A 17,918-nucleotide genomic window follows, 5' to 3' on the forward strand; every position below is an offset into this window, starting at 1 on the left:
GCTGTATCCTTGGCCCCTAAAATAGCATTGGGCATTCATTCATTAAGCTGACAAATCATTAGGGAGGGTCTGTCCTGTGCCAGGCCCTCTACTAGGCATCGGAGGGGGGGGGGATAGCAATTTGCCAAACACTGACTCTGTTCTTATGGAACTTCCGTTCTAGAGGGTAGAGATGGAGAACAAACGAGAACATGGTACCGCGAGTGACGGTGAGCACTCAGCATAGGAGGGTAGGGTAGCTTCTGCAGGGTAGGAGGCTTCTACTCTAGGAAGTTTTCTCTGATTGCTTGAGATTTGAGCAGGTGCCTGAAGGACTGAGGACTGGAGGGAGGGGGGAGATTTGGGAGAGTCCCAGGCAAAGGTCCAGGCCCAGAGCAGAGAGCACGCTGGGCAGTCCTAGGGGCCGATGTGGCTGGGAGGCAGCACAGGACAAGGCAGGAGCGCAGGGGGTGGGATCTTGGAAGCCACCCTAAGGACTTCAGCTTTGATTGGGTGGTCTAAGGAGCTATGGAAGGGTCTGGAACAGAGTGACAGATCTTATCTATGAAAAGGAAATAAATCTTTGCTGAATGAATGTGGAATCATGAATCTCCTTAAAGCCCACCCAACCCTCCCCCCACTTCGCCCCCTTGCCTGGAGTCTGCAGGCACCACCCATGCAGCCTCTGCCTCCCGGCCATGTCCCGCTGCCCAGAGGACTCCGACTCCTCTGGTTCCTGTCTTTGGTGAGCTCCCGACACCCCCAGACTTGATGAGCTTCCCAGTTACATACTTTCCCAACACCCAGCCTTAAATATGGGTTATGTCTGTCTCTATCATTCCATTGCTGGCTGCCTGAGGACACCATCTGTCCCTGCTCACTGCTGTATCCCGGGTGGGACACAGAATGTGCTCGGTAAATATTTGCTGGGTGGCGACCGGATGAATCAGCCTGCTCTGTTCCTCTGGGTTATTGCGTCAATTTTCTGCCCAGCCTGAAGGGCTCCAAGCTGAAGCTGGACATCAGGCTGGGGCCAGGGCGCCACCCCTTCCCTCCCAGAACCTGGTCCTTGTTCCCATCGCCTTCAAGCCTGCTCTAGGCCTGAGTGGTCCCAGGGGGCCTGAGGTGGGTGCTCAGACGCTGCAGACCCCACCTGAGAACATCTGTCAGGTTCAAAGTTCAGGAGTAGTTCTGCATGTCCCCTCCCTGCTCCATCCGTATCTGAGGCAAGACAGCCACCCAGTGGTAATTTTTCTAGACTTTTGTTTATTTTATAGCAATTGTCATGATTAGAGAAGTAAATAACACATTTAAAAACCTTCTCAGGGCCAAAGGATGCCAGAGTATTTACAAACACATGGTGGGGGTGTGTGTGTGTGTGGCGAGACATGAGGGGCTGCGGCTCGGGGGCCCCGGATTCCGCCCAAACCCTGAGCCAGGCTTGGGTGCTGATGCTAGCCACCACGACTGTCCCACGGGCCACAGCGCGGGCTCAGGGAGTATTGGCAGCTCTGCTCGGTGGGCCTGATGGGAGGCCCTCTAGCTAACCTGTGGCCCTGCCTCCCGCCCAGGGGGCTCCCCACACCCCACAGGCCAGCTCAGAGGGGTCTCTGGGAAGCACCGAAGGACGGGGCAGTGTGGGGGCCTAGGGGCAGGGACAGAGATCGAGGATGACCCGGCCTGCCCGGAGTGGGACACACACATACACACACACTTTCACAGAAGAATCGAAAGAGGAAGATTTTGTGTGTTGTCTTCTAAGTCTTCGTGTCTACGGTGTTATTAATTTTTTGCTATTTGTTTCTTCGACAGTGACGTAAACTGAGGTAAACATCTGTAACCAACACCTCTCCTAAGGGGCAAAGGGTCCCAGCCCAACTAGCAGAGGTGGTGGTGGCGGCGGCGGCGGCAGCAGCAGGGCCCCGACAGCTAGGGAGCAGGCCTGGCTGGGGTCCTGCTCCCGTGTGGGGCAGTCGCTGGCCCTCTCTGTGCCTCTGAACACGGGGGCTGGGCTACGTAACTACAGTCCCCTTTCCAACTCTAACATTCTAGATACTACGACGAGGGAGAAACTCCCGAATAGGATCTTAACAGAGAGAGAGAGAGAGAGAGAGAGAGAGAGAGAAAGAGAGAGCGCGCACGGCGAGGGACATCTACTTGGAATCTTGCGTCCGTGTTATTGCAGGAGAGACAGGATGTCAAGAGGCCTAAGGCAAAAGGAGACGTCGCGGCTGGGAGAGAGAGGTGGCCCGGGTGGGCTCCAGCTGGGCCGGGGGCAGTGATGGGGGGCCTTCTCTGAGACAGGGCCCATGGTGGGAGGAGGGTTTGCTACTTACCTGGCATGTGGAGGGCCCTGGGGCCCACTGCAGAGGTGGGTCTCAAGTGGGCGGGCACACCGAAGAGGGGAGGGCCAGGCCCTGGGGCAACCGCACACTTTGTAAACTGGACCCGGGCAGGGCAGGGGGACCTATAGCCCTTTTGCGCGGTGGGAATGAGGGAGGAGTGGAGAGGTGGGGGCTCCAGGCCAGATGGTAGTTGGGCCCTCTCTGGTCAGCCGGTGGGGCTCATCAGAGGGCCCCCTCGAATGACCTAGAACCCCAGTAGGACCCTGGCAGGTGTGGCCCTGGATGGCGGAGGGGACCCTGCCAGGCAGGAGTGGCCTCACCCATGTTGAGGTTATTGCGGGGTCCTGGGCCTCCACAGCAAGGGCAGGGGTCACGAGGGAACACTGGGTGAGGTTGGGGTCCTGTGTTGCTGCCTAGGGGCCCGAACCAACCTGCGGGTGCCTCCTGGCCAGATTCCCTGAGGGGCGCGTGGTGAAGCGTAGGCCTGGACACCTGCTGGCAGCTGTCTGGGTTGGATCCTGGGGCCAGGAGGAGCTGCTGAGGCGTCTGGATGCCATCGCTGAACACATAAGACTACACGCATACATGGACTCTACTCACACTCATGGGGCACACACCGATTCACCCCCCCACCCTGTGTTTCCACAGACCCCCACCCTCGTTCCCACTGCATCCTCACACCCACGGGGGCACACTTCAGTACCAGGACGTTGGGATGGCAGCAGCCGTAGGCTGACATGTTGGTCCCCAGCAGAAACCCAGGGGGATTCCTGGCCCAGATCACCTCGCCGCCACCGGCCAGAAGTCCGGCTGTGTCTGGGCTCAGAGGGTGAGCACCCAGAGGATCTGAGGTCCCCGGGCCTGGGGAAGTGCGGCCAGAACGGGGAGCTGCGCCGGCCTGGGGCTCTGCACTCACTGCCCCTGTCCTGGGGATGCCCGGGCACTGAGGCCCCCTCTGGCAGCCCTTCCCTCTGTGACTTTGCCGGGAAATTCCTGGGGAGGACACAGAGGGCTTCTAGAGCCCACCTGTCCGGGTCGGTTGCCCTTCCCAGGGGCTCAGTGTTCTCATCGGCAAATGGGTTGTGGGGGTCACCAGGTTCTTCCGGCTTGTGCCAGCACACACACACACACACACACACACACACACACACACGCACGCGCGCGCACACACACACTTTTGCCACATCCAGACATTTGCTACATTTTGCAGAGGGCTTGGCCTCTCCCCCGCAGCCTCCTAGGAAAGGGGCAGGGCGCAGCTGAGCAACATTCAGCCCTCAGCTCCTGGCCCTCCCCTCCCGGCCAGCGTCCGGCCCCAACGCGTCCTTCCTCTTCTGTGCCCGGGTGCGTGCGGGGGGTGGGGGGCGGGGGGGGCTGGGGGTCGCAGGCTGGGGCGGCCAGGAGAGGGGATTAGGGGTGGGGCTGCGGGACGATCTGCCAGGGGGTGCGAAGGGCCGGGAGCAACTAGTCAGGGTTCCAGGGTCCGGGACGGTGTGTGTGCTGGGGGGTGGGGGGGGGGTCTGCCCGCAAGCTCTCTTGCTCCGGTGTCAGGGGGGCCTCTGAATCCTCGGGTCTGTGGGGCTCGGCTCCGCTGCGCCCAGCCCCCGCCCCACAGGCGGGCCAGAGGTCTTTGGGTGGCTGACCCGGCGCCCGCCCGCCCGCCGCCCCGCGCTCCTGCCTCCCGCCGCCGCGGGTGGGGGTGGGGGTGGGGGTGGGGGTGGGGGGGAGGCGGTCGGACTCGCAGCGGCCCCCGCCCCCGCCCCCGGCGTGGCGCGCGCGGCGCGGGTGCGGGTGCGGGGGTCCCGGCGGCGGGGGCGGGCTCAGACGCAGATCTCGATGGCCGTGGCCAGCACCACCTGCCCTTTGCTCTTGTCCGCGCGGCCGTCCGTCCTGCCGGGGGGCCCCGGGGGCGCCAGGCCGGCCTCGGGCACGGGCACGGGCACGGGCACCGGCACGGGCACGGGCACGGGGACGGGGACCGGCACGGGCGCGGGCGCGGGCGCGGGCCCCACGGCGGGGGCCGCGGGCCGGGAGCCGCTGCCGCTCTCGGTCAGCACCGTCCGCTTGAGCGGCCCGGGAGCCTCGAGGCGCAGCGGCCCGGCGGGCGGGCGGTCCCCGGCGGGCTTGCGCGCGCGGTGCGAGGGCCGGCGCCGCAGCTCGGACGTGAGCTCGTGCTTGAGGAAGCGGAACACCTCCTTGGCCGGCCCGCGGCGCTCGGGCTCCAGGGCCAGCAGGCGCTGGAACATGCGCAGCGCGGGCTCGGTGAAGCGGCGCCACTGCGACGGCAGCCCCGGCAGGCGGCCCCGCTGCCAGCGCACGAACTCCTCGAAGAAGGCGTCCGCGCCCGACGCCGCCTCCCACGGGAAGTTGCCGGTGAGCACGCAGAAGATGAGCACGCCGAAGGCCCACACGTCCACGCCGGTGTCCACCGCGAAGCCGTCGGCGCGGCCCGCCTGGCACACCTCGGGCGCCGTGTACGGGATGGTGCCGCTGACCCGCTTCACGCGGCAGCCCACGCGGCGCGTCATGCCGAAGTCGGCCAGCTTCACGCGGCGGCACTCGCGGTCGAACAGCAGCACGTTCTCGGGCTTGATGTCGCGGTGCACCAGCTGCCGCCCGTGCATGAAGTCCAGCGCCAGGCCCAGCTGCTGCACGCAGCGCTTCACCGTGTCCTCGGGGAGCCCCACCTGCGGGGGCGGAGCGCTCAGGGACGGCTGGTCCAGGTCCGCCGTCCCGTCCATCCCATCCCTCCCCACTGCTGCCAGTGCCCCCTCGCCTGTGCCCCTACCTGCTGCCCGCCCCCACCCCACCGCGGGGGGTGCTCCTGCTCCCAGTCTGGCCCGCTAGTTTTCACCCCGCACCCTTCTCCCCTGGTCACTGAGCGCCCACGGTGGGCAAGGCGCCCCACTGAGCGCCCTCGCCCGCACCATCTCACCAACTCCTGGTGGCTGCGATTGCGCTGCTTCCCTCGTAGGGACCTAAGGCTCCGAGAGGCCCTGCCACTGGCCACCTGGGCGCCAGAGCTGACTCGCACCTAGCAGGCACCACCAAATGCAGAGCCAGGAGCCTGGAACCCTCCTGGCACTCTCCCTGCTCCAGGAGGCCCCTGGAGGCCCTGCCGCCTCATCTCCCCTCTGGTGTCCCCACTGTTCCTACGTAGCTGCTGAGAAAGGTGTCCACTGGACCTTGTCCCATCCTCCAGCTGCCGCCCTTGGAGTGCCTGGCCTGGCTGTCCTGGGGCCAGGAGGCCCTCTCCTGTCCCTGCACCACCACACCATGTACCTGAGGAGGAATGATGTCAAACAGGTCCCCGGCGGGCGCATACTCTTGGGCGAAGACATAGCAGTCCTCCGTCTCAAAAACCACGTCAAAGACCTTGATGATGAAGGGGCTGGAGGAGAGGCTGTTGGTGATGCTCACCTCCCGCAGGAAGTTCTTCAGCTTGGTCTTGTTCTTGTTCACAAACTTCAGCGCCATTTTCGTGCCTGATGGGGCAGCAGCCACAGCAGTGAAGGCCTCTGTCCCTGCGCCCCTGCACCTGACATCCCCGAGACAGCGCGAGCCTGTCCATGTCTTACTGGTAGGAAACTGAGACCCAGCAAGAGGAAGGGACTTGCCAGAAGCCATGCAGGGAAGTCATGCAGTTCCTGCCCCTGACTGGCTGTGAGCCTATGGCGTGGGGAAGGCATTGCACTCCTGGTTTAGTGAGAAAATTCTGGAGCAGGACTACTGGGGTCTGGCCCTGGCTCTCTAGTTGCATGACCTTAGATGACTGACTGGATCTCTGGGTCTCAGTGTCCTCATCTGAGAAATGGAGTTGGCCATTCTGACCTCCCAGAGAGATCACCTACCTCTCCTTAAGAATGGTGCTCTGTTTCCAAGGACCCACCCTCAGCTTTGTCCACTTCCCTGGGGTCAGCGATCACTAATATGCCGGTGATTCCCCAAACACCACTGGCAGCCCTGACTTCTCTCCTGACCTCAGCTGGCCCCAAGCAGCCCACCCTCCAGTCTGGGCTCTGTACCTCCCTCTCAGGTCTCCCTGGGCTGTTCAGGTTGCATCTCTCCCCCTGGATCACTAACTGTGTCTCCCTGCTGACTTCTTGGCTCCTGAAGAGAGTCCCCGAGAGCCCGAGACAAGTCCCTACCCTGGCCCTCAAAATTGGCCACCCTGTGGCCCAGATGCTCACCTGTGCCCTTATAGGCCACCAAGTCGACCTTCCCATAGGTGCCCTTGCCTAGCTCCCGGACGAGCTCGTAGTGCTTGGTGACATCGCTAGCTGCTAGTGTGCGGAGGGTCAGTGCCTGCATGTCTTCAGTGAGGAGGGGCACGCCTGCACCCAGCCCAGGGGCAGTCCCTGGCCCACAGCAGGGCAGGGAGCGGGGTGGCTCGGGCTCTGGGCAGCCCACGCTCATCTTCTCCCTGTTATGGGGGATGTGGCATGAAATGTGACGTCAAGCTGGGGGCCCCCTAGTCCACCCACCTCCTCCCTCCCCAGTACCTAGGGCCCTGGGACATCAGGCTCAAGATGACCACAAGGGGGCGACAAGCATCTTTGTTGGATCTCCCTTTCCCCAAAGCATCAGGGCCTTGGGCTGAGCCAGCACTCCCAGGAGACACCACCAGTCACTGCCCCCACAGTCCCCACTGGGTACCACCAGCCTGTCTGTCTCAAGCTGTCATCCAGACACAGCATTGGACAAGGCACACCCTCATAACCTATGTCACACAAAGACACTCCACAGACCAAGTCCACACGGGTGCTCCGATTCACAGATACTGATCAGCACCTGCTGTTGGCCAGGGGCTTGCTGTTCAGAGACATGGGGACGCAACACTAACAAGCACATAAGAATCCCACCCTCATGGGACTTGTGTTCCAAGGAGGGTGATGGACAATAAACCTAGTGAACACATGAATTATATATTATGATAAAATGTGGTCTAGGCTTTTGAGAACAGAAGGCAGGAGGTGGGGAAGGTGATATCTGAGGGCAGGGGTCACAGTATCAAATTCCTCAACCAAGTAGTCTCAGCCCAAACTCGGGCAGGATGGCACAGTTATGGCCACACACCCAACCACGGCCTTCTACCCCTGCCCCTCCACAGACACCACCGCCCTGCTCAGGTACATGTGTCCTCTCAGGGTGCCACCCAGCCTCCCCCAGTCTCCCCCAGACACAAGGAGAGTGCAGGTCCCGCAAAGACCCACCCTGCCCTAGCCCCACCCTCCACATTCATAGCCTGACTGACCCTTTTGGGACTCACACAAACTACACCCACGCATCAGAGGTACTGAGTCTGTCCCCAGTCGGTGTTGGGGGGCAGAGAGCTGCCGTGCAGAGTCCAGCAAATGCCCATCTGGGGCCTGCATTTCTTGTCTGTCAAGTGTGTGTGTGTGGGGGGGTTGGGCTGGGGAGCGGAGCTTCCAGGAGCAGGTGTCCACATGTCTGTGCGTGTACCGGCAGGAGAGGCACAGAATCCTCCATAAGCTGAGCCCCAGGAGCCTGCCTCTCAGTGCACCTCCTCTGCCCTCACCTCACTCCCTCCTACCTCCAAGTCCCAGGTGACTCAGCCAGCATTCCCCCAGCCCCCCACCTCTACAAGACGGCCCAGGGCTCTCAGAGAGAAAGCAGGCTTGGAACCAGCTGGCCTGGCTTTGAATCTAGCTGTCACCTGCTTAGCTGGATGGCCTTGGGCAAGTACCTTCATCTTTCCTTGCCTTAATTTTCCATCCACATAAAGGATATAGCAGTGCCTTGTCCCTATGGGCTTGTGACTTCCTAAATGACTTAGCCGGGGTACACAGTAAGTGCTCTCTAAGTGCCAGGTGTCGTGTGCCCTCAGTAGTGTGATCTGTGTTCCCCCTCAGCTGAGCCAGCGGAGGCCGTGAGTAGGGGTGGGCTCTCCGGGAGCCCCTCTGTGCTCCCCCTGGCCCAGCAGCTCCCCTGCCAGTCTCCTCCTCTGCCTTCCCCTTCCCTCTTGGCACGACCCAGACTCCCACTTCACACAGAGAGGAGGAACATCAGGAGGGAACTTCCTGGCCTCCCACCCAGCCCCAAACGGAGCTCCATCTGCACGTCCTCCGGCTGGCTGGGGGAGCAGGGGGCCCTCTTCCCCTCCTCCGATTTGGCTCCTGCCCCTTCTGCTGCCTCAGGATCCTGCTCCCCCAATCAGCCCCCTTCCCCTCCATTCATGAGCAAGCCTTGTTCTATAGAACCTTCCCCTGCCACATCCACTGCCTTTCCCTTCCTAATTCCTTTGGTCTGAACATATGCCAGGAGTCTGCCTGAAACACCACATGAAAGCCCTCAGAGGGGCTGGCCTGGGGCTTGCATCAGCCTGTCTCAGAGACCCCCCCAGGGGGAGGGATGGTGCCAGGCCCAAGGACTCGGGGTCCTGCTGCCCCTACCGCCACCACCCTCCATGTGCTAAACCCAACTGGGCCATGGCACCTGTCACCAGGTCTCTGCAGTCCCAGCCCTGGCTGGATAGCACTGGGTCCTTCTTACTGCAGCCACCAACTAGGCTAAAGTGGACGGCCTCTCTCCACGATGGTCTTGCCCTGCTTTCAGGGCTGGAAGGGGTCACCCCTCCTGACCTCTGTCCAATGCCCATACACAGTGGGAGTGTGGTTCTGAGTGAGGAAACATGGGCGATCTGCTTTGATGCAGCAGGGAGAGGAAGGCCGTTTGTGGGTGAGCGGCCTCAGGCCCTTTCTGAGGGGAGTGTGGGCCTCTCCCCCAGGGGTTCCGGTGAGTACACCCCCTCGGTGCCTTGAACTCTTCCCCCTGGCCGCCAGTGAGAGGCTGTGAGCTGCTCTGCTGACCTACTTCTCCTGATGTGTGGACTCTGCGACGGTTGCTGTGCTGGGCAGGCCGTGGGTGTGCAGGCACAGGGGCACACGTGTGTGCAATGCTTCCACTTCGGGCTTTGGCCCTGCCATTTTGGGCTGTGTCTGCATCCTCTGGGAGACTGACTGGCAGCTGCAAGTTGCTAGCTCTTCTTCCTTCTCTCCCCTCCTCCCTCAGCCAGAGACTGTTGGGTGCGTGGCTCATCTCATCCCTGCTGCTTTGGCCTCAGAGCTGCACCGTGCAGCCACCAGTCTGGGTCAGGCGCACAGCCACAGCGGGGTGGGTCTGGGCCCCACATCTGCTGCCTGCATCCAGGTTCAGCCCTTTGACCACCACTCTGCACTGCCTCTCTCTGGTCTCCTTTGCCGGGTTTGCTGCCTGCCTTTACCTACCCCTGCACCAGCCGCAATCTTCTGGGTCTTCACCCTCAGGTCCCCCTCCTCCAGGAAGCCTTCCTGCTGCCCTGGGTGCTGATTTCTGCCTCTGCCGAGCCCCAGGATTCACACAGCGTCTGTGCGTGTCTCTGACAGTTCCTGTTGAATGTCTTGGGGTGGTCTCAACCCTGTCCCGTCTGTCCCCATCAACAGACCAAGAGCTTCCTGGGGCTAGGGGCTACATATGATCCAACTTTCTTTCATCACTTTCCTTGGTTCCCAGGACCCAGTTTTGGGGGTCTTCACTACTGACCCGTCCCTCCTTCATGACCTCCCCCCACCCACCCCACCCACCCCTTTCAGGCCTGTTCTCTGCAAGGCATTGGCAGGCAACAAGGAATTAATCCACACAGCCTGCGTCACAGCCCCAGGTACACACTGCCTCTGACCCAGTTACCACGCATGTGATTTAAGAGTCACAGTGGGGAGTGACAGAAACAGCACGGGCCTCGGGGCTCAGCAGGCTTGCCCTTGATCCTGCCGCACGCCACTTCTTAGCACGCCACTTCTTAGCCGGGTGACCTTGAGCCAGTCACTTGTCTGGGCCTCGGCGGCCACACCTTTACAACCAGGAAATCACAACAATGAAACGGCAGCAGCTACCACTGACATTGGGCCCTGCTCTAAGGATGAGCTCATCTTCACGATTCAGCGGATAAGTGTTCTCATGATCCTTGTTTTAGGGGCACAGAGGGCCTAGAGAGCTTGCCCAAGGTCACACGGCTCACGTTGGGATTGGCTCCAAAGTCGGTGCTCTTAACTACTGTTTTCCCAAGTCAGAATGTTGGAGCGTCTCGTCTGGATCCCTGGGTATCCAAGTGGGGAAACTGAGCCCAGGAGAGCACAAAACCTGAGCCAAAGCTACTCATGCCTTGCTGGGCCCCCGCTGAGAGCGGCTTGGGTGGCAGGTACTGTCCAGGTGCTTCCCATGTATTAACTCACTTAATCTTCACAGCAGTGGGTTCAGAGCAACTTCTTTCAGGCGGGGGCTCGAGGCCAGACAGTAAAGGAAGACACACTGGCTCCCTGAGCACTTGAGGGCATATACGCCTGCCTGGCATTGGCAGGAACTTGACCTAAAATTAGTTTACCTTCATCACCATTGCCTGTGGATTTGGTGACTGTGAACTTCCCACCAGCAGGTGATGGAGGCCCGTGGCTACCCTCTTCCCCTCCCCTTCCATCCTGTGCGGTTGACACTACTATCCACACTCAAGCTGACTGTGCTGTTCCGGGGGACCCCACAGGCCTTGCACCTCAAGTGTGTGTCCTCACTGGCCCCGAGGGAGGCCCTTGGTTTCCCGTCTGTTGCTGAAGGCAGGTGGGTGTCACCCGATCTTCTCAGCAGCCGTTGCACTCTCGCCCTGTGGGCTGGGTCTTCCGCCACAAGCCAGGAGGGCTTCCCAAGCACGAAGCAAGACAGAACCGCCTACCACTTCCTGTTGGCAGGTGGCTTGAGCTGGGTACCTCTCTTATAAAAACTACACCCAATGCATAACCCAACTCAGGCCCACTTTGGAACCTCTCTTCCCTATCACACACACATACACACGGTGCCAGCCTGGCAAAATTTCAGAGTCCTCATAAGTATCCTGAGAAGGAGGGCAAGATGTCTCCTGTGTTTTTTTTTTTTTTTTTTTTAAACAGCTTAACTTTGTATACATCACAAAATTTACCCACAGAAGGTATACAATTCAATGATTTTAGTAAGTGTCCATTGCCACAACCGAGCGATACTTTTATATATATATATATTTTATAGATGAAGCAGAGAGGCCCAGGAAGTTGGTGATTGACTATGGAAACTTTGTGTTTCCTCTTTTATAATACAGAGCTGCTGCTGGAAAGCAGCTGTCAGCAGGGAACTAACTATACGGTTTCTGCTCGCCTCACATCTAGGTGTGGCCACGTGACCAGTTTCCCCAGTTGAACGTGAGCAGAAACGACAATGGCTGTCACTCCTGGGTGGGGTCTCTTGAGAGTGGGCGGGGCTTCTCTATTATCTCTTCTATACCTGGGCTTGATTCAGAGGCCTCCTGGGTTCTATAAGACAGTGAAGCTAGGAGCTAGGAGGAGCCTGGGTGCTTGGCTGTGGGAGGTCTCCTGCTGATGAGGATGACCCACTCAGCATTTTATGGAAGCCAGAAGTAAATATCTGTTGTGTTAGACTGCTGAGCTATAGGAGCTTATTTGTTATAGCAGCTAGAACTACACTAATCCAGGGATTATGTAGCAAGGAAGCCAAAGAGCTAGGACTTGAACCTCTGTGTGTCCAACTGCCTGGAGGATGACCAGTCTGTAAAGAGTGGGGGGCCTGCTCTTGTCTCTTGGGAAAATAAGAATACTGGTAAATATATATTGAGTGTTCCCATATGCCAAGTGCTGGGCTAACTATAATGGATTAAATTATTGGACAATCACAAGTCTAGGCGGTAGGTGCTACTATTATTACCTCATCTTACAGAAGGGACAGTGATGTATTGATGGGCTAAGTAATTTGGATTTTAATATAGGGTGTCAGGCTTCAGGTCCCATGCTTGTATGTACTGCGTCCTCTGAGGCTCCTGAGGGTAAACCCAAGCAGAGAGCAACCCCAAATGAGACCGTTCTCACGTCACATCAGGGAGGAAATGCATTCTCTATCACTGGGGGTAGAGAGGCAGAGACTGGATGCCCATCTGTTGGAAAATTGGAGGGTGGGGGTGGGGTGAGGTTGGACCAAGTGCCATCAGCCAGCCCTTTCTTACTTTCACTCTGGGAGTCTAATTCTCTTTCCCCATGCCCAGGTCCCCTCCCTCAGGTCACCACACCCATGCTGTGCCCTTAGCACAGGCAAGCCCCAGGGGTATCCTTAACAAAGTCCTGTCTGGAAGGATTCCTTTGAATAGACGATTGTTGCTGGGTAGTGGGTCACTGCTCTGGGTTGGTCTTATTATTAAAAGCCACGTGACAAATGCAGCCATAAGCCATTATTTCAGGTATTGAGTGGGGACAGAGGGCCTGCTTCACTTTGCTTCTATGTAGAGTGAGGGGCTGCAGCCTCACTCCCCTAGCCTACATGGCTGAGCTGGCTTGGGATCCCCCCAACCCCCTTTCCTGCCTCTAGGCTTTTCCCTCCAAGTCCTCCTTATCTATGTCTTAAAACCACATTTAACCCACTCCTTGCCTTGCTCAAGCATTTTCAGTGGCTTCTTGAGTCAGCCTCTGGTGTTTTTCCTGCTCAGCATGAATTTCCCTCTCTCAGGCCATGTGTTTCAGGAGGGTTGTCTACTGAAGATCCATCCCATCCACCAGATCACTATGACTGGTTCGGAGATGAACCTGTGACCAAAGGGGACCCACTGGGATCTAGACCTAGGACTCTGGCTGCAGCTATTAGGAAAGAGATACCTCCTGACCCCGGGATGCAAAGCGGGAGGACAAAGTCTGGAACTGTGGGGGCTGGCTTTGCCACCGTGTGGGGACTGCCTGCCAGAGAATGAAGCATCAGAGAAGAAAAGCAGAGCTGTAAAGTAGAGAGGTTTCTGATGACTCTGGGCACCTGGGTGTAGGCATGACTAAAGCCAATTATACTCCTGACCATTTGTTTTGTGCATCGATACATTTCCTTTTTGGCTTAAGCCACTTTGAGTTGAATTTATGTAACTTGCAACCTAAAGATTCCCGACAAGCGTATCTACTCAGGCCTGGGCACTGTGCTGGGTGCTGGCATGGGGTGAGTAGGTTAGAGAAATGCACCAGGTAAAAGACATGAACCTATGAATTAGGAAGGCAGACAAAATAAGGACTCAGATAATGGGAAGGCCAGAAAGGCAATGTTAAGTGCTCCAGCATTTCAAGGAGGGCATGGCAGTGGGGTCAGGGTGGCTTCCTGGAAGAGGTAACACACAAATGGGCTTTTTGTTTGTTTGTTTTTTCACAAATGGGCTTTGAAGGGGATTGACAATCCAGCAAGAAACCTAAGAGCTCCTTGAAAGCAAGCCCCAAGCCTTAATCACCTCAGTATTCCTAGCACTTAGCCAGTGTGTGACAAATGCTAGGTGCATAATTCTTTACGTGTTTGGCAAGTTGTAACTTTTTATGTCTTGGCTTTCTTGAAATGACCCTGCAGGCACATAGTTATTTTCCCAGGGGTTGTGTAAGGTATCATTAGCCCCATTTTAACGACGCAGAGACTGATGGCCAGAAGAAAACAGTGATTTGTTCAAAATCACACAGAAGGTCAATGGCAGAGCTGGGCTAGAGGCCAGGACATCTGTAGGGTGAGGTGTGCTCTCCCTCTCACAGCCCAGCCTGAGCACAGCAGAGGGGGGGCGTGGCTGGGAGTGACACTGGTGGGGACAGAGAGCCTAGAGGTGCTATGGAAGAGGAAAGTGATATAACTGTAACACTAAGGATTCCTGATGTGTGCCAAGACCTCACCGAAATTAACTTATCTAAGCCTCACAATATCTTACGACACAGGGACTATTATTCACTCCAACTTACAGATGAGGAAACTGAGGCCCAGAGCACTCATGTCACTTGATCAAGATCATCCAATAAATGGCAGGGCTGGGATTCAAAGCCAGGCACTGTCACTGCAGTGTCCAAAAGCCTAACCACTCTCTTTGATTGCTCCTAAACTGATACGGTGCAAATCATCACTCATTCTCCATATGCCAGTGCTTCATATCGGGGCTGTCATTGTCACAGCAACTCCATGTTGCAGATCAGAATGCTGAGGCTCAGAGGGGTTAAGCTGCCTGCCCAAGGCCACTCAGCTGGTAAAGGGTAGAGACAAAGACTGAACACTGAACTTCCCGGCTCATCTCCTCTTCTCTACTCTTGGTCTCTGGCCCTTCTGTCTTCAGCACCACAGGCGAGGACAGCACCCAGGCCTGCCCAGCACCAAGTGCAAGGCTAGGAGAGGCGGGAGGAGGGGAGCGCCTCGCAGCCCCCACGGAGGCACCACTGCAGACCTGGAACCCGGGCCCTCCCCTCCCCGGGGCTGGAAACGTATGCGTGCATATACTGCCATTTATTTAACCAAACTCCTACTGGGTCATGTTCACCTTTTGGCTACTGTCAACAAAGAGTAGCCTTGTACCTAAGTCATTTTGCAGTGTGCAGATGTGTCTCTATGCCCAGTTCTAGAAATGGGTGGCCAGGTTAAAGGGTGAGTGCGTTTGGAATTTCTGTAGAATGTTCGGTGTCCCCCAGAGGGCCGCGCCGATCACTGGCCCTCCTCCAGCCATGTAAGAGAGAGCTGCTTCTTGGTGGAGCACAGCAGCTGCCACCAGCTCCCTCGCCCTCTCTGGGCCTCTGTATCACTTTATAGTTTAGTATGCTACTTTGAAATGGCAAAAAATACGAATAGGTTTCTCGCTTGCTTGTATCTGTATAAAGCAACCCTGGAATCAACACCAGACATTAATAAAGGTACTGCACCACCCTCAGCACTCACTCCCACTGGTCTGAGCCATCCTGGTCCGTCAGGTACTGCAGGAACTTCCTAACTGGTCCCTCCACCCCCCACCACAATCGGTCCCTGACCCAGCAGCCAGGGAGCCTGGCAGGAACCACTCAGGGCACATTGTTCCCCAGCTCAGCACTCACACCCACCCTCAGCTCCCATTTCATTCCAGAGTCCTTACAAGGGCCCTCAATTTACCCATCTGACCTGTCTCCTCCTTCCCTCTGCTCTAGACACACTGGTCTCCGGGCTGTTCCCCAAACATGACAGCTCCCGGCCTGGGGGTGGTTCCCTCTGCCCTTAAACGGCCATATGGCTCCATTCCCCTAAGTTCTGCTCAAATGACATCTTCTCAGCTTGGGCTACCTTACCGCACTCCCCTTATTCTGCCCTAGCGTCCCCCATGAGAGGATGTTACTCTAATTTATTATATAATTTATTGCCTGCCTATATCTATTGTGGCCGTCTCTCCTCCCCACTGGAACTTGAGCCCTAGGAGGGCAGGGATGTTGTTGGGTTAGTTTTGTTCACTGTGGATCCCCCAGCAGCTAGCACAGTGCCTGTACATCATAGGCACTTAATCAATATTTGGTGAATGAATGCATGAATGCGTGAACAAATCTCTGGGGAGAGGAGTGGGAACTGAGCGAACAGAGGCAGGTCAGGAATGGAACTTTTCACTTGGTACGATCCTAGGGAGTAAAAGAGTCTAGGTGTGGCTGGTGGTCCAGCAAAGCCAAAGGAAAATGCAAGGGGGCGGGATCATGCCAATCCACCCAGGCTCAATAGCCCAGGGCTGTGATACCCCCCCCCCCACCGGCCCCCTGGGAAGGGCCAGAGGAGGAGTGGCCCAGCCCATGCTCAGGAAGGGTGAGACTCCTGGGAGAGGACACCCCACCCTGAGCAGAGCCTTTCTTATGTCCCCAAGGCAGGTGCCCCAGTCTGGCTCTCTGCTGTTCGCTACCTTCCCTAGAGGGGTTCTTGACCCTCCTTTGTTTACCTTAGTGCAGAATTCAGTTCACGTGGGTTCTCCTATCTGCTGCCAGGGAGTGGGGAGGGGACCCAGAGCCTGGTCCTTGGCCCTAGAGAAAGGTCTATGAGGTGCTTGGAAGAACACAAGCCCCTGTTACTGGTCCCAGGGAGCTCTGGGCAGCCCCGTGTCTTTCCTTCTCTTAAGTTTTCCAATGTATGAAAGGAGCTAGTTAGTGGTTCTTATCTCTTCAGGGGTCACCGAGGCTTAGCACCCTCTCCTCTGAAAAAGTCTCCAGTCACCCCATGCACGCTTCTACATGCAACACTAGGGGGTTGGGGCCTCGGAGGGAGCCCTTAAGAGATTCCAGATGAGGCCCCTCCCTCCCCTTGGTCCTTCAACACAAAGAGAGGTTCCAGCAAACATTCTATTCTGTTTAAAAGGTGGAAGAGAAGAATATTCTCAAACACCTCCTTGTCTTCCCCTCAGGGTGCAAATTCCAGCTCCATCCCTTCTTGCTGTGTGACCCCGGACAGGTGGTACCCCTCGTCTAAGCCTCAGTCTGCCCATCAGTAAAAGGGAGCTGAGAATGCCCATCTAACTGGGTGGGTCTCTGTAAGAATGAAACTGGCATTGCCTGGACAGAGGGGACTGGGACCGGGGTTCTGTCCTGGCTTGGACAGGACTCTGCACCACCTCAGTTGAGGCCGTACCCTGACTGCACCTTGGTTTTCTTTTTCTTTTTTTTTTTTTTTTAAGATTTTATTTATTTATTCATGATAGACACACACACACACACACACACAGAGGGAGAGAGAGAGAGAGGCAGAGGGGGAAGCAGGCTCCATGCCAGGAGCCCGATGCAGGACTCGATCCCGGGACTCCAGGATCATGCCCTGGGCCAAAGGCAGGCGCTAAACCACTGAGCCACCCAGGGATCCCACACCTTGGTTTTCTATGCTGGAAATTGGGGCTGTCTGGGGTCTGCTAAATCTCACTCTCTGAACCCGCTTGATCCAGAAGGGACTTTGGAGACCATCCACCCTGGGTGGGGAGACCGAGAGGAAGAGCGGGAATGTTCACAGGATCAAGAAGCAGAAACTGGAAATAACCTTCTTTCCACTGCCCTCCCCACTAGGGGCGGCCTGGGGTTCCCCTTGCTGCGAGGCTCTGCCTCAGCCTCCCCTCCAGCTGGCACAGTCTGCCCCTTCCCTGGGGCACATCCGTGGTGGTTATTAATAGCTTGTGACGCTATTCGCCTGCAGCTGGTGCCCAGAGCTGGAACAGGCTCTCTGCCTCTTTTCACCCTCCCCAGCCAGACCCTGTGGGGGAAGCAGCAGGCTTGGCCCTCACCCCTTCCCACCTGCCTGAGGGCCCAAGGCCTGTGGCAGCCCTTGTGGGTGTGGGAGGCGGCATGAGCCTTGTTGCTTGGGTGAGGTGGGCAGCCCAGGACCCAGAGAGATCAACAGGAGTGGAGGGCTAAGAGCACAGAGGTGGCCTGCCACTCGCGGATTGGCCCAGGGGCCGTGGCTGGGTGTCCACCAGTGGACAGGTGGTGACCACTGAAGAGGCAGCTGGGTGAGCCAGAGGCTCCCTGAAGAGAAGAGCCCTTCCCTTAGCTACAGTCCTTACCTCTTCCCTGAGAACCCCCAGAGGGGAGAATGAGGATGGAGCTGAGTTCAGGAGACTGGAGCCCACATTCTGGCACTCCTGGGTAGGACCACCACCATTTCTGGCTATGAAGCTCTGGTTAAGTCACTTTCTCTGTGCCTCTATTCCTCATCAGTAAAATGGGGATGATATGGTGCAGGTTAAAAGGTTATTAATAACAGCTAACAAAGGGCAGCCTGGGTGGCTCAGTGGTTTAGCACCTGCCTTTG

At 57.6% G+C, this 17,918-nt stretch overlaps 1 protein-coding gene across 2 annotated transcripts in view; it reads right to left on the minus strand.

The window, feature by feature from the left end:
* Positions 1-1,225: 1,225 nt before the first annotated feature.
* SBK1 (SH3 domain binding kinase 1) overlaps positions 1,226-17,918 on the minus strand; it is a 51,158-nt gene continuing 34,465 nt past the window's right edge. For both annotated transcript variants that reach the window (XM_025415678.3, XM_025415677.3), the window contains exons 2-4: positions 6,515-6,747; positions 5,607-5,809; positions 1,226-5,011 (exon numbers count right to left, since the gene is read on the minus strand). In XM_025415678.3, the coding sequence (XP_025271463.1) occupies positions 4,145-5,011; positions 5,607-5,809; positions 6,515-6,740 (1,296 nt within the window). In that variant the 5' untranslated portion in view covers positions 6,741-6,747 and the 3' untranslated portion in view covers positions 1,226-4,144. The remainder of the gene's footprint in view (positions 5,012-5,606; positions 5,810-6,514; positions 6,748-17,918) is intronic.

The sequence above is a fragment of the Canis lupus genome, chromosome 6 (assembly GCF_003254725.2).
Source record: "Canis lupus dingo isolate Sandy chromosome 6, ASM325472v2, whole genome shotgun sequence".
NCBI classification, from domain to species: Eukaryota; Metazoa; Chordata; class Mammalia; order Carnivora; family Canidae; genus Canis; species Canis lupus.